Source organism: Stegodyphus dumicola, chromosome X2 (genome assembly GCF_044657685.1).
Source record: "Stegodyphus dumicola isolate Sdum_Otavi_A_Nest chromosome X2, ASM4465768v1".
NCBI classification, from domain to species: domain Eukaryota; kingdom Metazoa; phylum Arthropoda; class Arachnida; order Araneae; family Eresidae; genus Stegodyphus; species Stegodyphus dumicola.
Window position 1 is genome coordinate 51,004,693 of NC_140781.1, and position 21,325 is coordinate 51,026,017.

Here is a 21,325-nt window from a genome sequence, read left to right on the forward strand (position 1 = left end):
GGCGATGTAACGAGTTAGATTTACTCGGTGGTGTTCGATCATTGTCGTTACGTCTCGTCAAGGAATATCTATTGTTAATGGAGGAACAGCTAGCATTAGCTCAAGGGCTATTTGCTTTCCACACTATAAACCACAATCAAAGTTTCAGATCAATTGATTGTACATCGTAAATGATCAAAACACTGTACGACAAAAAATTTGCAGAAGCAACGACAAAAACTGAAGCAATTATTTGTAATGTTTTCTCACTATATTCGTTTTCACAATTGCAGAAACAATTAGATTTTAAATGCACATTTATATCCATATATTATGATGCTTCCAACCACAAAAATTTTAAATTATTTTCCACAATTGTTAAACTTTTTGATCTAGAAACAGAAATTAAAATTAGAATATTAGATTTTATTTCACTGCCAGGTGAAACTTCAGAAATAATTTTTGATTCAATAAGTACTATTTTAAAAAATAATAATTTGAACTATAAAATCATTGCCTATTGTGAGGATAACACTAATGCAAATTTTGGTGGAAAAGCTAGAAGAAGCATCAATAACGTTTTTACGAACTTAACGAACATTTGAACCACAAAATTATTAGAGTAGCTTGTTGGAAAGAAGGAACGGAAGACCCTCAGATGTATCCCCAGGGGTGTTCTCTATCAAAATTTGGATGGCTGCAGCATTAACGCAGTGGAATTATACCTGTATTACCAACAGTTTAATTTGCATATTCCACCACATGATGAAATGATGCTTGGTACTGAATTTGGAAAGAAATGAAGGACAGAAGATATGCTTCTAGTTCCATATAATTTGATATTAGTCTAACACTGACATACAGTGTGTTCATTTTAAAGCAGGTAAGAAACAAAATCATTATTTCAGTCTTGTATCTCTATTATTACAGTTGTTTTAAAGGGAGAATCCAGTAATAGAAAATAAAATAAAAAATAGAAATGCAAAACTCAAATAATGATTTTTTTAAATGATCTGTCTTATAATAAATGCACTGTGTTATGAATAACACAACATATTGCATTACACTTTACTCATATCTCATCACAAGCAACTTCAGTCCCGTCTTCCCTAGGATACTATGTTCAGCTGTTTCTTTGTAATATACATGTCAACAACCTTATATTTATGTTAGAAGATAGGGATGTAAATGTATTGATGTATGCTGAAAATTTGGTGACATGGTCTTCCATCCTCAAAAAAGGTACACAGAAATAGTTAATTAAATGATGTCATGAAGACTTGAGTACTTGGTGCCAATTAAATAACATGCATAGAAACAGAAAAGCCTGCCTGTATAACTTTTGTATTGTGTCACAAGCCTTTTGACTTGGAGTTTTATATAATAATATCCATGTGCCTCAATACTAAACTTTTAACTAAATGGGAATTGTCTTAAATAGAAATTTGTCTTGGAATTAATGGATTGGAGGAATTATCATTGAAATAATTGTTTCTAAACTTTTAACTACATGGTAATTGTCTTAAATAGGAATTGGTCTTGGAATTAATGGGTGGAGGAACTAATGTTAAAGATTAATAATTTTTTCAATGTAATTAAACAACAGGAGTAAGGTGGGGATATGCGACTTCCACTTTATTTACAACTTACAAACCTACTTACTGTTATGAAATATTCCAGCACTCAATTAATAACTGCCTTTGAGGATTTGAAGAACAAATTGGAACAAATGCAAAATCAGATTCTTCACCTTGACTGGCATTGAAAAAAACAACCCTAAGAGTTACTTTTATACTGAACTGGACAACTGTGCATGTCTCATGAGATACAAATTTCCAACTCAAGTTTCAACAACATTCTTAGACTTTCATAGATGTCTCAGATAAACTTTGAGCCACAAAGCTTAAAATTCAGCAGGGTTTTGTTTAATTTACATTGAGGGAAAAACTCAAGGATTTTGATGATTTACTAGACTGGTGCCCTAGTGAAGATACAATAGTTGTGTTTTGATTAGCAGTGGAATATCATTGCTGGGCTGTTCACATGAGTAAGACTGGAATTTTTAATAGTCTTGATTATCTCTGCCATTCTGGCTTTATGGATAGTGATCACTTCCTTCTTTGTCCTGCTCTAACAAAGAATTCTCTACTTAAACATAATTGGGAAGCTCGAAATAACATGAGACTTTTTTCACACTATTTTAAACTTTAGTAATTTAAATTTAGCATTTTAAACTTTAGTAATTTAAATTCTGGCTTGGCTATTGAATTCTAATTTTATGCTTATATGCTATATTTTAATATTGTTTTATCACCTAAGGACAAATTTTCAAAGGTTTTTCTTTTTAAGTATATAGTTTACGAAATTTAACTCATAATATCCTAAAATATGATTTCAACTAACAAGGAATAAATAACATTTTTATGACTTGAGTATCAAGTATAATAACTGAAATTCAAATATTTCTTATTTGTAACATATTTTACTTGTATTCACTATCAAACATGCCAAACTTGAATAACACTGAATCTTGAAGGATCTTAATATCCAGTACTGTAAGCCTGAATACAGTTGATACTGTAAGCAGCTTCTGTTTTATTACTTGATAAATACAAAGTTCTAAGATTGAAAACGAGGAGAAAAAAAAAAAAAAAAAAAAAAAAAAAAAAAAGATTAAAAACCTAGGAATTGAAATACCACAACATATAAGGGAGAGTTAAATAAGCACGTAACTAAAAAAATAAGAAAACTGTAGCATGTTTTTCTTTAGTACTACTACTTTAATACATTTTATTACCTGTTACAAGTTTGATTGTTATGGCATTTGGATTTACAAAGTAGATCAGCTGATTTGCACAAACAGATGTTCGTAGTGCACTTTTTTTAACAGCTGCATTTTCTAAGTCCTTGTACCCCAACTAAAGAATTTTTTTTTTTTTTTTTTTTTTTTTTTTTTTTACTATTTCACATACACTTACTTCTTCTATACCAACTTCTTCAATGTTCAAAAAATTTTTCTTTACAAAAAATAAACTGCTTTCCTGTTTACAACGATTTTAATTTACCGAACTTACTATCAAAAACATAAAAACTCATCATCTTAAATATCTCTAATAACGGCTATTATTGATTTTGGATCCATTTTTGATCTATCAATATCAGGTACTTTTATTTTAACATTTTTCCAAAAGTAGGTTTTGGAAAGTTTTTAGTAGACACAGTCTTCATCTTCTTTGCCTGCTTCTGAAGTCCTTCCTTAACTGTCTCTCGAAACACTTTCACATTTTGAGTTTTCTTGATAATTGCACCCGTTGTGTCAGAGCATATATCTGGTTCTTTCATTTCAATTCAAACTTTAGTATCTGCTTCCATTGTTATGTCTGATTATTTTTCATATGCATTATTATTATCTTGCAATTCTAAATCAACTGTTGATTCGAGATTAGTTTTCCCATTTTCTGTATTAATCACACATTCATTAGTAATACATACTTATAACTTTTTTCTAAATCCTGTTCAGTGGTCATGTTACTAATCAAATTATGTGGCAAAACTGAGTTAGCAAGTCCTAGCTTCATAAGACAACTTTGCAGAACATCAGGATAGCTTCATTAAGATGAACATTTCAATCCTTCCTGATATGCTTTGTTTTTTTATTTTTGAACAAATTTTAATCCTTCTGACCAATTTCCTATCTTATTTCTTTCCAACATGTTCTCAACATCTTGGTTCACCCGTTCGACAGAACTTTGTGACTGACTGTGTCTCGGTTTTCAGTGAGCTATTTTTATATCACTCCACATTTCACATAAACTGTTTATGATTTGATTTGGTTGCAAAATTCCCTCCTATTATCAGAGTGAAGAATGCTCAGGGATCCAAAAGCTATGAAAATATCCAGAAAGTGATATGCTACTTCAACAATTCTTTTACTGTGTAAACATCGGAGTAGGACAAATTGTGTAAGATGATCTTGATGCACTCAAATGAATTTCATATCATGATCAGTATTGGACTGCATATCTATTAGGTTGACTTGGCATCGAGAATTCATTTCACTATGCACAACTGATTTAATTACAATCCCATCTTTCACAGTTTTTTGTTTCTTCTGACATGGTTCGCATAGTCTTAAATATGTGAAAATAGGTTCTACTGTTACATTCTTGTACTTACGATTCAGTTCTTTAATCATGCAAGTTCTTTCACCATGGCCAATTGCAATATGAGTGCTGTGTTGAAGACTTCATCAGTTGTAACATAATATAGGATTTTTGCAAATAGTGATATTATAAGTTTGTCCTTTCCTCCAATTAGAATACGACAGCATTTCAACCTTCTGTAATGAACTGTTTGTTTCTCCATCACATATTTCTCACTTGCTAAATAAAAGCAGTTATCAGGCTTATTTTTTACAAATTCAGACAAAATGTCATAATCTTTTTCCGCATATCATCACTCATTTCCCATCAGCAAAATAAAAAAAGCAAAGTATGTAAAAATGGAAAAAAACTTCAGGGAAAGTGCAGAATCACCCCTGTTTAGTGCATTTCTCAAAATCGCCAACTTGAAAATAACAAGTCTAAGAATTGCACAAACTCAGTGTCCATGTACACAACAACCTATTTTTGCTTAAAATAATATCAGAGAATTACACAAACTCGGCACTAAGCACTCCCTTGACTTTGTCCATGTGAACATCGATAAGTGGGCGATTCTGCACTTGCGCCCAAACTTTTTCTTTTTTAGATCGTAGTTGCTTACACTTGTTTAAATTATGTCCAAGTTAGACTGCGAATGGTGCAAATAAGGAGAGGCAGGAACAGAAAAGTGTCATGACGGAATTTGTGTGCGGAGTCTTATTCAAGGTTGATTTAAATCCCTCGTTTCAGGATTTTACCAGAAGGCATTGGTAACTCCTCGGTTTTACCTCAAAGGCTGAAGTGGAATCATATTAAAGCATACTTCAAGCTTTTAACAAGCTACTTTGGTAAAAGCTAGGTTTTACTGGTAAAACCTAGGATTTACCAGACTTTAGGATCTTACAGTAACATATCTCCATTCATACTGCGTATAATATTTTACTCATAAAATGTATACGATTCTCTTATATTCTTATATATATTGATTCAAATAATGAATAAAACTTAAATGCAATAATGAAAAACATGTGCAAATGATTTTTTAAAAAGTACGTAGCTTTTTCATAATATTTATTAAATTATAAAATGAACAAATATAATTTTTTCACAATTTTTATTTATTAAATTATAAAATGAACAAATATCATTATTTCACAATTCACAAAATTACACATATATACAATAGTTAATATATATTATTAGTAATCTTCCTTTTACTTACTGTTTATTCCTAACCTACTTTGTTTTTTTCTTTATTACAGATACTTTAATAATCCCATTAAAATATTCTCGTGCTTTCATGAAAAGCAGTATTCAGCAGAATTACTAGATTTTATTTTAAATGACTTTATTTTAAATTAGATTTTATTTTAAATGATGTTATGATCATCAGTTATGTTATGATCATGTTATCAAAAACAGCAGTAATATTAAAGAATATGAAGATTTAAAAATTATTAGAACACTGCTCGTATTTTGTTATACTTTTAACTCGGAAAAAAAAATCTTCCGGATTCTACAATTCTGAAGTTTTAGTAACATGCTCCATTACATAACGCATTTGTAATCTAAGTTTGTTTTATTTGGTTATTAATGCAGTTATATGTAATCATGTCGAAACATTTATCAATACGTAATGGATGTAGTTACCAAATAATTTTTTGCCATCGGTGTTTGTTTACATGATGATATTAAGGATTTTCTATAAACTAAACTTCTCGAAATTCACATAAAAAAGTGGAAAACAGCCAATTATAGTAACCCAGACAAATAGTTTGTGACGTATTGTTGCCACCAGTCACGTGAGACCCGCTAACTTCCGTAAACCGTCAGCGTTTGTAGTCGCATAATTGTAACGGACTTTATTATTATTATTCGGATCTATTTTAGGTATTGTAATTTGGCAGCACTATTTGGCGGTTCCTTTGGATTATTGAAAACTGTTCTGGTTTTGAGGTCTTGGAATAGTGACTATTTTGAAAAGCATATTTCCCATGTAATATTTGTACGTATTAAGAACATTCAGCACTTTGTTTTTTATTTTCGTGTTGAAAGCGCTTTTTAGGTCTTTTGCGTAGTATTTTAATTCATAACTTTTCGACGAGCTAACGATTAAATAAATTTGGTACTTCTGTTTTGATTAGGATAATTGATTTTTTTAACCTCTTATAATTTCTTATTCGAAAGAAATATTAGAGACAATTTTGTTATGCTTAATATATTGTTTAAAGTTTCGATAACTTACCCAAAAAACTGCCAAATAAGGACCTAATTAGCTTCGGATTGTGGCAACTAAACGCATGTATTGAGATCATTTAATAAAAGTAAATGTTCGAAAATACATTCTGGGAAACCAGAATGATAGCCATCTAGTAAGTGCAGACGTGCATTATTTTTTACTTGTAAACTAAAAAAGGGAATAATTATTAGGCATTTAAAAATTATACAGTAAGTTTTAATTCAAGGTCGTAATTTTAAAATGTTGGGAAAAAATCTAAATGCATTTCAAGAAAGTTGATGCTTTCTTACAAAGATCATCGTTTATTTATAAAATGCTGCCAAAACATTATTTATTTTTGTTTAAGTACTTTAATTTTTGTGTGTATGACTATGATGTTATGTTTTTATCATATGTGTTATCATGATATAAGTATTTTTTCATGGTCAATTTATTTGTCTCAAAAATGTAACTAAATATCCAGTACCCTTAAATTTAATTTCGGCTGATCTTTGGAATATGGTAACTGGTAGTTTGCCGACATTTTGGAGGCGATAAAGGTTACTACCTAGCACTTTGGTAATAATTTGAGAAGCACTCAGTTCCGATTACGCATTATTTTGTGTGAAGGAAATGAGAGATCATGAGATATGTCATGTAACATTAATGGACGAATTACAGTTGTTTAATCGGAAAAGGGGGGAAGTCTAGAAATTTCATATTTAGCTATATTCTCTGTTGTGTGAAACGTGACATTAATGGACGAATTACAGTTCTTTAATCGGAAAAGGGGGTTAATTTGGAAAAGCTTCATTGTGTGTTGTGTGAAATAGTGTTGATTAATTTTCGGATTGCATGGCGCTATGTAAAGTGAATTCTAAATTTTTAATGCATTTATCTGATAATACGAGGGCTATCCAGAAAGTAGATTACGTTTTGGAATAAAAAAATAAACAAAGTATAGGAAACAAATTTTATTATATACAGATGAAAGCCACACTCAAATACTACTTTGCTACATAGTCACCATACAAATTAAGGCATTTATCGTAGCGATGTACGAGCTTGGAAATTCCTTCGTCGAAAAATTCGGCCGCCTGCGCCTTCAACCACTTCGTTACCTCTTCTTGCCTTCCATCTTGCACAAAACTTGTGGTAACCAAGCTTTTCGCTGATGATTTCGTGCAACAAACTTCGCGAAATTTGTGGAAAACTCAAAGAAAGTTCCGTTATTGTGAAATTTCGATTTTCACGGACTTTAGCATCGACTTTTTCGAGAAGTTCGGCGGTCACTATGCTGGGTCTCCCACTTCGATCTTCGTCGTGAACATTGGTTCGGCCATTTTGAAATCTTATGACCCACTGACGCACTCCACCTTCAGTGATAATGTTGTCCCCATACACTTCACGAAGCTGCCGATAGATTTCTATCGGTTTACAGTTTTTTGCAGTCAGAAACCTTATTACTGAGCGCACCTCGCAGCTCGCGGGATTTTCAATTAACGCAGACATTTCAAACCGTCACAGTATCTGAACGGAGCACAGCACGAACCTCTCACTAGCACGGCTAGATGCAGACTGAGCTGCGCAACGCTCTGACCCCAAGATGGCCGCGCTAGCCCCGCCCCTAGCGGACACAGACGGAAACGTAATCTACTTCCTGGATGGCCCTCGTAAGAATAAGTTGAGATTGTGTGAAAGGAAGGATATTACAGTTAAGTTTAAATGGCGGTGCAAGAAATATGGTGAAAATGGACATTTTATGAAAAGGAGTGTAAGGAAGGGTACGTGGTTTGCTGAAAGTAGTTTGAGTATAGGTGAAATTTTATTAATTTCTTATTACTTGGTGAATAGACTTGTTGACTACTGGATTTAGGATTTAGAAATTAGCAGTAGTACTGCAGCCACGTAATGAAGATTCTGAAGAAGATTAGGTGGTTGATCTTTACAATATGGTAACTGGTAGTTTGGCGACATTTTGGAGGCGATAAAGGTTACTACCTGGGACTTTGGTAATAATGTGAGCAGTACTCAGTTCCGATTACGCATTATTTTGCGTGAGGGAAATGAGAGATCATGGGATATGTCATGTGATATTAATGGACGAATTACGCTTCTTTAATCGGAAAAGGGGGGAAATCGGGAAAAAATGTGGAAATTTTGTATTTGGCTTTATTCTGTGTTGTGTGAAACAGTGTTCGTGAATTTTTGGATCCCATGGCCGTAACTAAAGTGAATTCGAAATGGGTATTTATGTATGTATTAATTTAATGTATGTGCTCATTTATATTTTAAGTAGTGTTTTTGAATTTAATTATATTTTAATTAAATGATAGTTATTTTGTGAATTTTATGTTTGTAGGAATTTGGTATACGTTTTAGTTGAAGTAAACGTGCATGGAAATAATTTAAATATCTGACACTAAGTATTTGTAATGGTTGCGGTATGAATTCGTTGGTGATGTGTATAATGTAATAGATGATTTAGAGGTAAAAGTTTTTGGATATTTTATTTATTTTATATGTGGAAATGTTCATATTTGGAAAGGGTAAATACTTTTTCGCGATCAGGTAATTTCATATATGTTCTTTTTACCGGGTTTAAAGATTGAGAAAATTGTCATGTATTTTCGTGAAATTTTTCTAATTTATGAGAAAAAAGCAGTGTACGTGGATATGGTGAAGAGTGTGCGCAATGCCATTTTTTGTGCAATTCTGGGATGTTTTTTTAAGTAAAAATAAGTCGGCGTGTACATGGTTTAGTGATATTTTAATTAAATGATAATTATTTTGTGAATTTTATGTTTGTAGGAATTTGGTATACGTTTTAGTTGAAGTAAACGTGCATGGAAATAATTTAAATATCTGACACTAAGTATTTGTAATGGTTGCGGTATGAATTCGTTGGTGATGTGTATAATGTAATAGATGATTTAGAGGTAAAAGTTTTTGGATATTTTATTTATTTTATATGTGGAAATGTTCATATTTGGAAAGGGTAAATACTTTTTCGCGATCAGGTAATTTCATATATGTTCTTTTTACCGGGTTTAAAGATTGAGAAAATTGTCATGTATTTTCGTGAAATTTTTCTAATTTATGAGAAAAAAGCAGTGTACATGGATATAGTGAAGAGTGTGAGCAATGCCATTTTTGTGCAATTCTGGGATGTTTTTTTAAGTAAAAATAAGTCGGCGTGTACATGGTTTATGTGTATGAGTTTTGAAAAACGCGTAAGGAGTATGGTATTGTGCACTTTTTCCCAATTTTGCAGTGAATATTTGTCATGAGTAAGCAGTTTTGTTAGGTAAAATTTCTAGCATAAGTGTAATTCGGCTAGTAGATTGTTGGAAGAAGTGTTCAGTAGATAAAAAGAAAAGAAACATGTCTTTACTTCGTGAAGACAAAATGGCGGCGGGAAAAAAAAATAGAGGGTTGCTGTAGGAGAGTTGGTCGCCAACTTTTCGCCAAAAAAACGCCAAGTTACCATAATGTAAAGATCAACCGATTAAGTAAGTTAGTATTTTTAATCATTTGAGGATATTATTTTTATGCATTGTTCTAAATGTAAGGAGTAAATAAATTAATGTGGTATTATTGGAAAATTGTTATTAGCAATGATTTAGTTTAAAGTAATTAGGATTGTAATCTAATTTTTATTAATTTAATGTATGTGCTTATTTATATTTTAAGTAGTGTTTTTTAATTTAATTATATTTTAATTTAATGATCGTGATTTTGTGAGTTATATATTTGTCGTATTTTGGAATACGTTTGAGTAGTATACGTTGAGTATTTTCATGCATTTTCGTGAAATTTTTCTAATTTATGAGAAAAAAGCAGTGTACATGGATATAGTGAAGAGTGTGCGCAATGCCATTTTTGTGCAATTCTGGGATGTTTTTTTAAGTAAAAATAAGTCGACGTGTACATGGTTTAGTGACATTTTAATTAAATGATAGTTATTTTGTGAATTTTTGGTTTGTAGGAATTTGGTATACGTTTCAGTTGAAGTAAACATGTATGGAAAAATTTAAATATTTGACACTAAGTATTTGTAACTATTTTTAATGTTTGCGTATAAATTCGTTAGTGACGTTTATAATATATAGATAATTTAGAGGTAAAAGCTTTTGGATATTTTATTTATTTCATATGTGGAAATGTTCATCCTTGGAAAGGTTATGTACTTTTTCGCGATCAGGTAATTTCATATATGTGCTTTTTATCGAGTTTAAAGATTAAGAACATTTTCGTGCAAATTTTTGTAATTTATGAGAAAATAGCAGTGTAGATGGATAAAGTTAAGAGTGTGTGCAATGCCATTTTTGTGCAATTATGGTATTTTTTGTTAAGTAAAAATAAGTCGACGTGTAAATGGTTTATGTGTATGTGCTATTCTGAAAAACGCGCAAGGAGTTTGCGATTCTGCACTTTTTCCCAATTTTGCAGTTAATATTTGTCATGATTAAGCAGTTTTGTTACATAAAATTTCTAGCATCAGTGTAATTCAGCTAGTAGATTGTTGGAAAAAGTGTTGAGTAAATAAAAAGAAAAGAAACATGTCTTTACTTCGTGAAGACAAAATGGAGGGTTAAAAGAAATAGAGGGTTGCTGTAGCAGAGTTGGTCGCCAAATTTTCGCCAAAAAATCGCCAAGTTACCATAATCCAAAGATCAACCTTAATGGCATTTACTTTTTTGGTACTATTAAATTAAATTTTTGAAATAATGCTTTTATTTATTTATTTAGTAGCTGCTACATGGCCAGCCTTTGTCTGGCTTTTAAATGTACCATAAAATGCCTAAAGAGACCAAACATGGAATTTAAAACCTGCACAGAATTTTACTCTGTAGAACAAATTTATCAAAAAAAAAAAATAAATAAATAAATAAATAAATAAAAATGTATCGCATATTAAAAAAAATTATAATGAAGTAAGCAATATCCCTTAATACAAATATTAATTGTTTTACTAACTAGATTAACCAGTAAAAGTATATTTACGGGTACGCCTTGAAGATTTTTGGTGGTACACAGATATTGAGTTTGTGCAGTTCTTTGACTTGTTATTTTCGCTTGTGTTGTGGCGATTTTTGCGCCCAAAATCTTTTATATGCTATTAATTTTCTTAGGATTTTCTATGAAAATTGATAATTTTATTTTCCAACACAATTGACATGAGGCTAACATACTGAGATCAAATCTAACCTTAAATAATTGAATTAATTCATTAGATGTGAAAAGTTACAGTTTTCAAAGATTCATCATAAACATTATCATTTTTTAAAAGATCATCATTTTTTAAAAGCTTAGAACTTCAAATCCTCATAGCTCTTGAATCATCAGAAAGATTTTAAATTCTAAACCTTGATTGATTCTTTGGAGCTGAAACCTAAAAAAAATCTTTAAATGTTTTAAATCAAAACTTTGGAATGACTAGTTTTATTGATGACCAGTAAAACAAAATCCACTAAAGAAAGAAGATGACTAGAATTTTTAATGGTATCAGAATTATAATTTTTATTCACGACAGGCCTGTGCTGTGTTGTTTCAGTATAATATCCAGCAAAATTTGCCAGAATTTTTTAAGTAATCAGCATGCTGCACATCATTGAGAATTTTCAAAATTATGTATCAAACTATCTCAATAATTCTCGATATAGATAACCTACTACTAATAAATCTAAGAACTTTTGTCATAATTTATAAATGTTGTTTTAGTTACCAATCAAACTCTTCAGCAATGGCTGTTGAATTTTGAGCTGGTTTTCAAACTCTAGCCAAATCAGAGTTAATTTTACAGAAGGAAAAATATACTTATGACTATTGTAATGAATTTATTTCACAAATGCAGGTGGGAAATGAAAGTTTAGCTCTCCAAATTTCTGTGAACACGCACATACATGATTGTTTAGTTCCTGAGTTTTTGGCCATAGAAGCAGGGCATGCCGACAATAGGCGCCGGGCAATCATTAAAAAAAGCAGTTCGTCTCACTGCCTGTCTGAACAGGAAAATTCTTGTCTTATTTGAATGCCTCTCCAGGGGTCAACTCAGGTAAAACCTGAGAAGCTACTGATTAGGATCTGTACCTAGGCAGTCTCAGCCATGGGTGTTTAAAATCAGTCTCCACAGACTTGGAGTCATCGCTAGTGATGGCTGTTTCAGGCTCAGCAGGGACCATATGGTGTTCTCGTCCATTTCGTTGGTTGTGGTTGAGCTATGTAGTCAGGTATTCATGGTTGTCCGGGGCGAAACACCCCCGTCAGTGGAGTTGGCTAATTCAGCGAGTCTTTAAACTGCTTGAGGTTTCCAGTAGATGCCTGGAGCCTCAAAACTGCATATTCATATTCTTCCTTGGTTTCCCCCCTGGAGGTGCCTGAAGCCGACATCTGTATACCATGACATAGTGTTAGCAAGCCAGATCGGTGGCCCGGTCTGTCTGAGAGTGTAAGTGACTTTGTTCTGCTATCCGGGTTTGGGGGCCAGACGTTTTTACCATCCCTCCAGAGCAGGAACATGGGCTGTGAGTTGCTGAGTATTCCTGTTGACTCAGCTTAGTCTTCGTCTTATCAGCTCGACCGATAGGTTAGCGACTTCTTGGATCTCTTCTAGGAGCTGAGGTGTTTAACTGTATTAAGGCAGCCTCAGTGTCCCTTCCACCTAGTACACTGTCTTATTTGGCAGAAAGTTATAACCAGAGCAGGAGTTCATCTCTAGTGTTCTCTTCTGTCTTATTTGAAAGTGAAAATACGTGATGCCGATGCGTATGTAAGGGTAGGCGCATTCGACAAATTACTTAATCCTTATTTCGTGTCTACTGTTGCAATAGTAGTAATTTGTGTAACATTTATCTCTTTTGCAATTGCTTGTTGTTACTGTTTTTCTACATAAAAAAAAAAAAAAAAAAAAAAAAAAAAAGTAAGTGCAGTTACATATTATGTTAAACTTAAGTTAACATTTTAATTCTGAAAAGCAGCAATTTAAGCATAATTACTCGGAAACTGTTTACCTCTCATGTTTGAACCATTGTCGTATTCCTAGCTGCATAAATTACTAATATTCAAACCATTTTCCTCTAAAGCCTTTAATAAGAATGTTGTTTGTCCTTCACTGGTCATATATGTTGTTACATAAAATACTAAAAACCTTTCTTCAATACTCCTGTTTGTATTTTCTAAATTAAGATATCTCATACAAATTAATATCTGTTCTTGATAGCTGGCATCAGGGGTACAATCAAGTAAAATACAAAAATACTTTGCCTGTTAGACATTGCTTAAAATAAGTTGCTTTATATTATTCCCTAATAAGCTAATTGTTTCAATTTTAATTTTATCTTCAAGGTAATGAAGCATATTTTTTTTTAGTTTGAATTTTGTCATTGTATACTGACATGATAAGGTCAAATTTTGTCATCATTTCTATACACTTTAAAAAATTATTATTGTTTTTGAATAATTTGTTACTGGAACCACGGAAAGCTAAGTTTTGTTTGGCTAAAAACTGAATGGCATAGATAATTCTTTCAATAACATCGTGCCAATGCTTAGTCTTTTTTTTTTTTTTTTTTTTTTTTGTTGGTACTTGCGTACTATGACGACTACCTAGATATCTCGCCAAAACTGGCGACCCTTGCAAGTTATACAGGTTAACTCTAACATAGGTTATAGAGGGCACTAAAATAAAGAGCATTATCCCACACTTGCTAAGTCAACAACATTAGTGAAAGAAATTCAAAATAATATTGCTGAAGGCTCAACAATAATGTCAGATTCGTGGCCTGGATATCAAACAGAGGAGTTCATTGTTACCAGTTTTGAACATTTTAAGGTGAATCATTGATACAATTTTGCTGACCCATCTACGCAGATTTATACTCAACACATTGAAAAGATGGGGGGTTTCCGCAAAATGGAGGAACAAGGGGCAATGGAGGACAAGCCACCATCATTTGGATACCTATTTAGCTGAATTTATTTGGTGGAAAAAACAGGAAATGCCTTTCAATGCTATTTTGAAAGCTATTTCCTGCCACTTTCACCATTAACTTAAGCGTTTTCTTTTAACCAGTTTTGAGTAAGTTAATTTTAATTTTTTAAATTCGTATTTAGTATAGTGTTTATATATATATATATATATATACATACATGTATTTATAATATATATAATAGGGGGACCGGAAAGTAATGTTGTTTCTGCGCATATCGACAACAACATGCTAAGGGCAGAAGTGGAAGCAAATCCATGTCAAACACTCTTAACCAGCCTTGGTCGACCATCCAAGAACATTTAAAGCAGAATGGAAAAATAAGCAAAGCAGGTGTTTGAGTCCCCCATAATCTGTCCGAAGAGAACAAAGCCAACCGATCCATCACATGCAACGTAATGCTTCAACGGCACCATACAGAACCATTTTTTGATTGTTTGATTAGTGGAGACAAAAAATGGGTCCTATATGATAATCCAAAACGCAAAAGGTAGTTTTAATAGGAGTTGCAAAGAGTTTACATCCCAAAAAGGCGCGTCTGTGTGTTTGGTGGCATATTATTTGCGGAATTGTTCATTTTGAATTGCTGAAACCTGTACAAACTGTTAATGCAGATCTTTATTGTGAACAATTGGATCGAATGAACCAATCTTTAATTGAAAAATATCCAGCGATTGTCAATAGAAAAGGCATCATTCTGCAACATGATAATGCAAGACCGCACTGTGCAAGACGGACACTGGAAAAAATGAATGAATTGGAATGGGAGGTGCTGCGTCACCCACCATACTCGCCCGATATTTTACACTTGGATTTCCATTTATTCCAATCCTTACAACATTTTCTTAGTGCCAAAAAATTTTGAATTATGTCCAAAATGCCATCTTGAGATATTTTACTCAAAAACCAGTAGATTTATATCGGTCCGGGGATTAAAAATCTGCACCCTAGATGGCAAAATTGTTGATAACGAGACTGATTACATTATTGATTAAAAATAAAAACGTGCTAAAAATTTATTCGTGTGAATTTAATGTAAGAAAGCTACATTACTTTCCGTTCCCCCTATTATATATATATATTCAGGACTTTTGGTTTTTAAGTTTTTGTTCCATTATAATTAGGGCTTTTATTTTTAAAAGAATTTATAAACATAAATTAAAATCGACAATGAAGATTTTTATCGGCAAATATCGCCAAGGTAGTCATCATAGTACGTAAGTACCCTTTTTTTTTAAATAAATTTTGAAATTTCTAATTGGCAGGGTTTTTTTTTTTTTTTTTTTTTTTTTTTTTCTTTCGTAATTGTTTTAAGAAATTGAACCAAAGATATGTATCGGGTGGTCATAATTAAACTGACAGTGCTCACAGTGTTCTGTTGCGCAATCTATTTGCGAGAATGACGCCACATTTTGTAGAAGATTAAACAAGACGAGGGACGAAGGATTCCGCGAAAAAACAAATTAGTTCCAAAAGTCACTGCTAGGGGAATATTTGGCATTGTGTAATAGAAAATAGTGTTAACAAATGCAAATCAATACAGAAATTACCTTTTATTTTGCATTCAAATGAGGTTCAATGTGGCTGCCGTTGTTGTGAAATACATATTGCATTCTGTGCACAGTATGCACAACAGCAGAAAGTAACATGTCTGCAGTAATCTCCCGTACAGTCCGTGATATGTTATCCTTCAACGTAGCCAGGTCCTGGACTACTCCTTGATAGACCTTGGACTTAAGGTAACCCCATAGCCAGAAGTCGCATGGGGTAAGATCAGGCGACCGAGGTGGCCATGTAGTTGGAAAGTAGCGGCTAATAACTCTTTCTGTCGTGAATTTCTGTTGTAGCATCTGTTGCACCCGTACAGCAACGTGTGGAGGGGCTCCATTTTGCATGAAAATGATTTTCCCCAGGCATTGTCCTTGCTGATGTGCCGGAATAACAAAGCTGTTCAGCATGTGGCGATATTTCTCTCCAGTAACAGAACAGGTTTCCGGTCCTGTCGGGGTAATGTTCTCATAGAAGAATGGACCTACGATAAATTCTGCTGTGAACCCACACCAAACAGTTACCTTTGGTGAATGTAAGGGAATTGCTGTGACTGCATGTGGTGATTTGTCATCCCAAATTTGGCAGTTCTGGGTATTCACAGTTTTATTCAGGTAAAAGTGGGCCTCATCTCCCCATAAGATTTTCCACGGCTAACCATCATCCACCTCCATTCTGGCAAGAAAGGTGAGAGCAAAAGTCAAATTCTTATCATGGTCTGGGTACAGTAACTCCTGTACACGGCTGATCTTGTATGGATAGAAGTTGTAATCTTTCGTAAGATTTTCCACACCGTACTGTAAGGCATATCCATATTCCGAGCTACTCCACGAGCGCTAGAGGTGGCAGCAATATTGTCTGGTCCTCTGTCGACAATCACCGTGGCAACTGCTTTGATTGTATCCTGTGGTACATGTTTTCGTCCTCTGCCTGACTGAATCTTCAGAGAACCTGTTTTCTCAAACGTCGCAACCATTGCTTTTAGCCTATTAACTGACACAGGACCGTTACGTTTACACATTTTTTTGTGCGTTCTAAAAGCACGAAGAGTGGCTGATGCATTGCACTGGTTGTAAAAGAATTTGACCTGTAACGCATGCTCGACTAAAGAAGGAGACATTGCACATAAACTTCCAATCCGATTGATTCAAAACGTAACACATTACCTTTTAAAACCCAAGCAGCTGGCACTGTGCGAATGGATGTAACGTGAAATTTGAATAAAGAACTTCTTTTTCTGCTCAGCATACGTGATATTGCAGATCACGAGACTTTATCAGTGTTTATGTAGATTTTACGCTTTTTTAAAAGTGTTGCCATATTGCACTTGAACTAAGTCAGAAAATGTGCATAATAAAAGGTAATTTTATTCTGTATTAATTTGCATTTGTTAAATTTTCTATTACACAGTGCCAAATATTCCCCTAGCGGTGACTTTTGGAACTAATTTGTTTTTTCGTGGAATCCTTCGTCCCCCGTCTTGTTTAATCTTCCTACAAAATGTGGCGTTATTCTCGCAAATAGGTCGCACTACAGAACACTGTGAGCACTGTCAGTTTAATTATGGCCACTCGGTAGATTCTGGAAATGCATTTAATTTTTTTCATGAAGTTTTAAGTGCTCATTTCAACCATTGGTTACGTAAATGATGATCTTTGCCGAGGATTATCAAGGCAATATTGTGAAATGTGAAAAAATGTATTCATATGCAGAAAGTGTTACTGCAGTATTTAATATAAGTGGTTGCAAATAATGGGAAAATAATTGCATAAAAGCGACCTAACATACTTAAGGATTAGGAATTAACTTTGAAAGACACCTGTAAAAGAATTAACTGTAAAGATTATATAACAGATTTCAAATTCTTCCCCAAATTAAAAAAAGCCCTCACATGAATAGTGATTTCTTAAGTAATGTTACCATTTTTTACATTGTATAAAACGTGACCATTAGAGATTATAATGTCGAGGAGTCCAAAAAGTCATTTTTATACCCCTTGAAAGATTTTCTATAAGATGGGTAATGAGTAGTGACTGCATCACTAATATATCCTCCTAGCATATTTTTATTGTCCTCCAATATACAGTTAGGTTTCTTAACACTTTATCATGTTTTGTAATTTTGTTTGCCAGAATTCTCTAGTTGTTGTCCACGCATCATAGTTAAAAGCAGTACTTCTTCCTTTTATCTATAAATGAAACCAGTTACATATTTTTACTATACAGTGTCTGTACATCATTTTATCTCGTAGGTTTTGATGGGAAATGTTTTTGGCAGACTTTTTCTCGCTTTCATGGTTGTGCTACAAATATTTGTTTATGTGTCACTTAAATCTAATGCGAATAGTATAATTGTATAATGTATAATAATTGCAAATAGTATAATAAATCTAAGTGAAATATCTATTCAGATGTAAGTTATATCCTTTCTCCAAAAGATCACTTATGAGGTTTTTTTCACCACCTAGGCCACTTCTTGCTATAAGATTGGTATCTTTGCCTGTATATATTAAAAAGTTCCAAACATAAACTGTATTGGATTTACTTAGTTCATATATTTTTTTACCATATCAGGATCATTTTGATGGTGCAGTTCTGATCAAGATTCATCAACTGACACACTTTTTTTTCTGGTTTATACATATTTTTAAATTTTTATACAAGTAGCTGAATAATTGGTTTCAGTTTATTCAGATTTCAAGCCCTGATGTCTACGGTGAGTGAAAATATTGCCATATCCTTAAAAATCTATCTTTTGATATTTTATTAATGAATGGAGTAAAAAATTATCTGATTTGCTGTAAAGTATATTTTTAGATCATCCTTTTTTTATTGTACTCATTAACTAAAAAAAGATTTATTTCTTCATGTGACCTTAGACTGATATGAAAAGGATCTGGAAAATCTTGAGATGACCCACTGAGGTTTGGATCTCATTGTATGTCAAAATCTGCAAAGTTGTTTCTTTGTCCTGTAATTAAATTTATTAAGTCATCGTAAAAAAATATGCAAAGAAAATCTTCTTTGTCACAGTCACAATCCATTGTATTGTAATTAATACCAGATGTATCAATGTAAACATAGGGCTATAAATTTTTTAGAGCACGAGACAAATTGTCACTTACAGATGGAGCAGATATTGAGCCAAAAGGAAGCAGTTCTGAATCTGATAAAATATCCATATCAGAAATGGATAATTCACTGCTAAAGCCACTGACTGCTGTCACTCAGAACTTCTAATAAAGCTGTAGACTCTGCTTTCGATTTTCTTAAATATGTATAAATCTGTAAAAAGCCATCAATTAGTATATAACAAGAAATAAATGAAATGCAAAACTTATGAATAGCAGAACATCGAAAATAATTTAGACAATGATAAAAACTCATTTTGAACATAAATTGAGCAGAGCATATATGATTGTTTCAGACTTAATCAAATAAAAATAGGTTTATCATTGATACTAATGGCTTTTAAACATGATACTAAAGCAGTAAATGTTCGGTTATTTTACAATTAAACTTAACACAGAGAAAGATTCTTTGAATGTTACCCGAAAGCTTTTTGATTAAATTGGAAATTTTTTAAAATTTCCATTTGTAAATCATGGATTGCTTCTAAAATTTTGTTCAATGGTTGAACTTCCCCTCAATTGTTTTTTTTGGGGGGGAAAGTGTTCATTTTTACTTTTTTCAAAAAAAAAAAAAAAAAAAAAAAAAAAGAACACATCTGCAAACCAATGCAGTATGTCATAGCATTTGAAAATCTTTCACTGTCTTGATTGTAATTTTTTTTCCTCTCCAGAGATATTTGAAGAGTCAAATATCAGAATGAGTGAAGGAAAACCAGCAAACTTAGATGAGGATCTTGCAAAATTTAGCACAAATGCATCTGATAAAAGTATGCCAAATGACCTAGTTAAATGGATGCAAGAGCTCCGTGATCCAGCTGTTTCTGATGAGCTGAAGACCATTATATCAAAGTAAGAATTTTACAAACTATCTTTGTAGTATCCTTCACTGCCCCAGTCTTCAAAAAACAATTACTACGTTCATAACCTGCATGGCCAAGTAAAGTAGTTTCAGTTTATTCAATTTCAAATTATAGTATTACAATTTTTTTTTTTAAATTTTGCCAATAAAAAATTTTAATTTGTGCTTTTAGATTAATGAAAAAGAAATTAATTAATTTTATGTCTGCTTATTAATCACCGTGATTTAAGAATTAATGGGAACACTAAGGCTATTTAGGATGATATTTCCTGCATGGTATTGTAAGTTGTGATAATACGAGCGAGGAAAAGTTACCCATAATAAGAAAATCGTGAGACTTTATTTAAACACTCAGCCAAGTAGAACATTCTGTAAGTAATTTATCTGTTTGAAATGAATTATGAAGCAGTTGTTATACACATGGATGCACATAATTTAGTAAAATTCCATGTATTACTTGGGAAAACACCAAGAAAAAATTATGATAGCCCATGGTAGAGTCTTAAAAATTTTATGTTCAGTACTATGCAAATTTAAAGTTATTTTATAAGGTATTTTCTCTCTCCTTTCGGCATGCCTTCATGGTGTAACGGTAGCCCACTCGATGCGCATTTGAGAGTTCCAGGTTCGAGTCACAGTGAGGGTAATGACCATTTTTTACGTCTCCTGCTTAAAAAAATCCAATGACTCGATAATTTTAAATTTTTAAAAAAAATTTTCATGCTTCAAATTAAATTCCTTCATCATCTGCAAGTTAAAAAAAAGTCGCAGTTGCAAAATATAAAATATCTAAAATATACATGGAAAGTTTTTTATAGTACTGCTTTAATTTTTTTTGGCTGGTTTTCGAAAATAGTGGAAGTGGAAGATTATAGATACTTGTGTAATTTAATGAGATGGCTATTTTTCAACCTATTCTATGCAAGGTAAGAAGTAATAATTAGTATCATTATTTAATTTATATTTTTATTGTTCTACTGTGTCTTAGGCAGTTGTAAATTTATTTATACTGTCCACAATAAGAAAACGAGACCTTGAGATTTTGGTCATGTAAACAACCAAAGAATCAGCACAATTGGTGAATTAATGGATTTGGGGGGAGGAGGGGAATAAATAACGTATTGCAAGCTTAAGATGAGAAGATAATTGCTAAAGCTTGAATAACATCAAAAGAGAAAATTATTGTGGATATTAATGCTACTATTTTACCACAACCAGAGATATTTAAATCAAACAAGGGAAGCTTTTGGACTTTCCAGGTTTGGGCAGTCACAACTGCTGCAAAACTTTCAGGGATAATCAAGCATGTGAACAAAACAGCAGCTCAAAATTGTGGCATTTCACTGTCACCCACATTCTTCAGAACAAGATATATAGTGTGGTGCACATTCCTATACTATTTCTAGCCACAGACTGGCAATCATTATGTATTTGTGAATTACAAGTTTATCATGTGTT

At 32.5% G+C, this 21,325-nt stretch overlaps 1 protein-coding gene across 2 annotated transcripts in view; it reads left to right on the forward strand.

Moving 5' to 3' along the window:
• The first annotated feature begins 5,976 nt into the window (after positions 1-5,976).
• Positions 5,977-21,325, forward strand: part of Zwilch (zwilch kinetochore protein) — a 129,283-nt gene continuing 113,934 nt past the window's right edge. The window contains exons 1-2 of one of the 2 annotated variants that reach the window (XM_085809829.1): positions 5,977-6,126; positions 19,680-19,857. In XM_085809829.1, the coding sequence (XP_085665955.1) occupies positions 19,706-19,857 (152 nt within the window). In that variant the 5' untranslated portion in view covers positions 5,977-6,126; positions 19,680-19,705. Of the gene's footprint in view, positions 6,127-6,475; positions 6,494-19,679; positions 19,858-21,325 lie in introns of those variants that run through there. The other variant, XM_085809830.1, reaches the window with a different exon arrangement.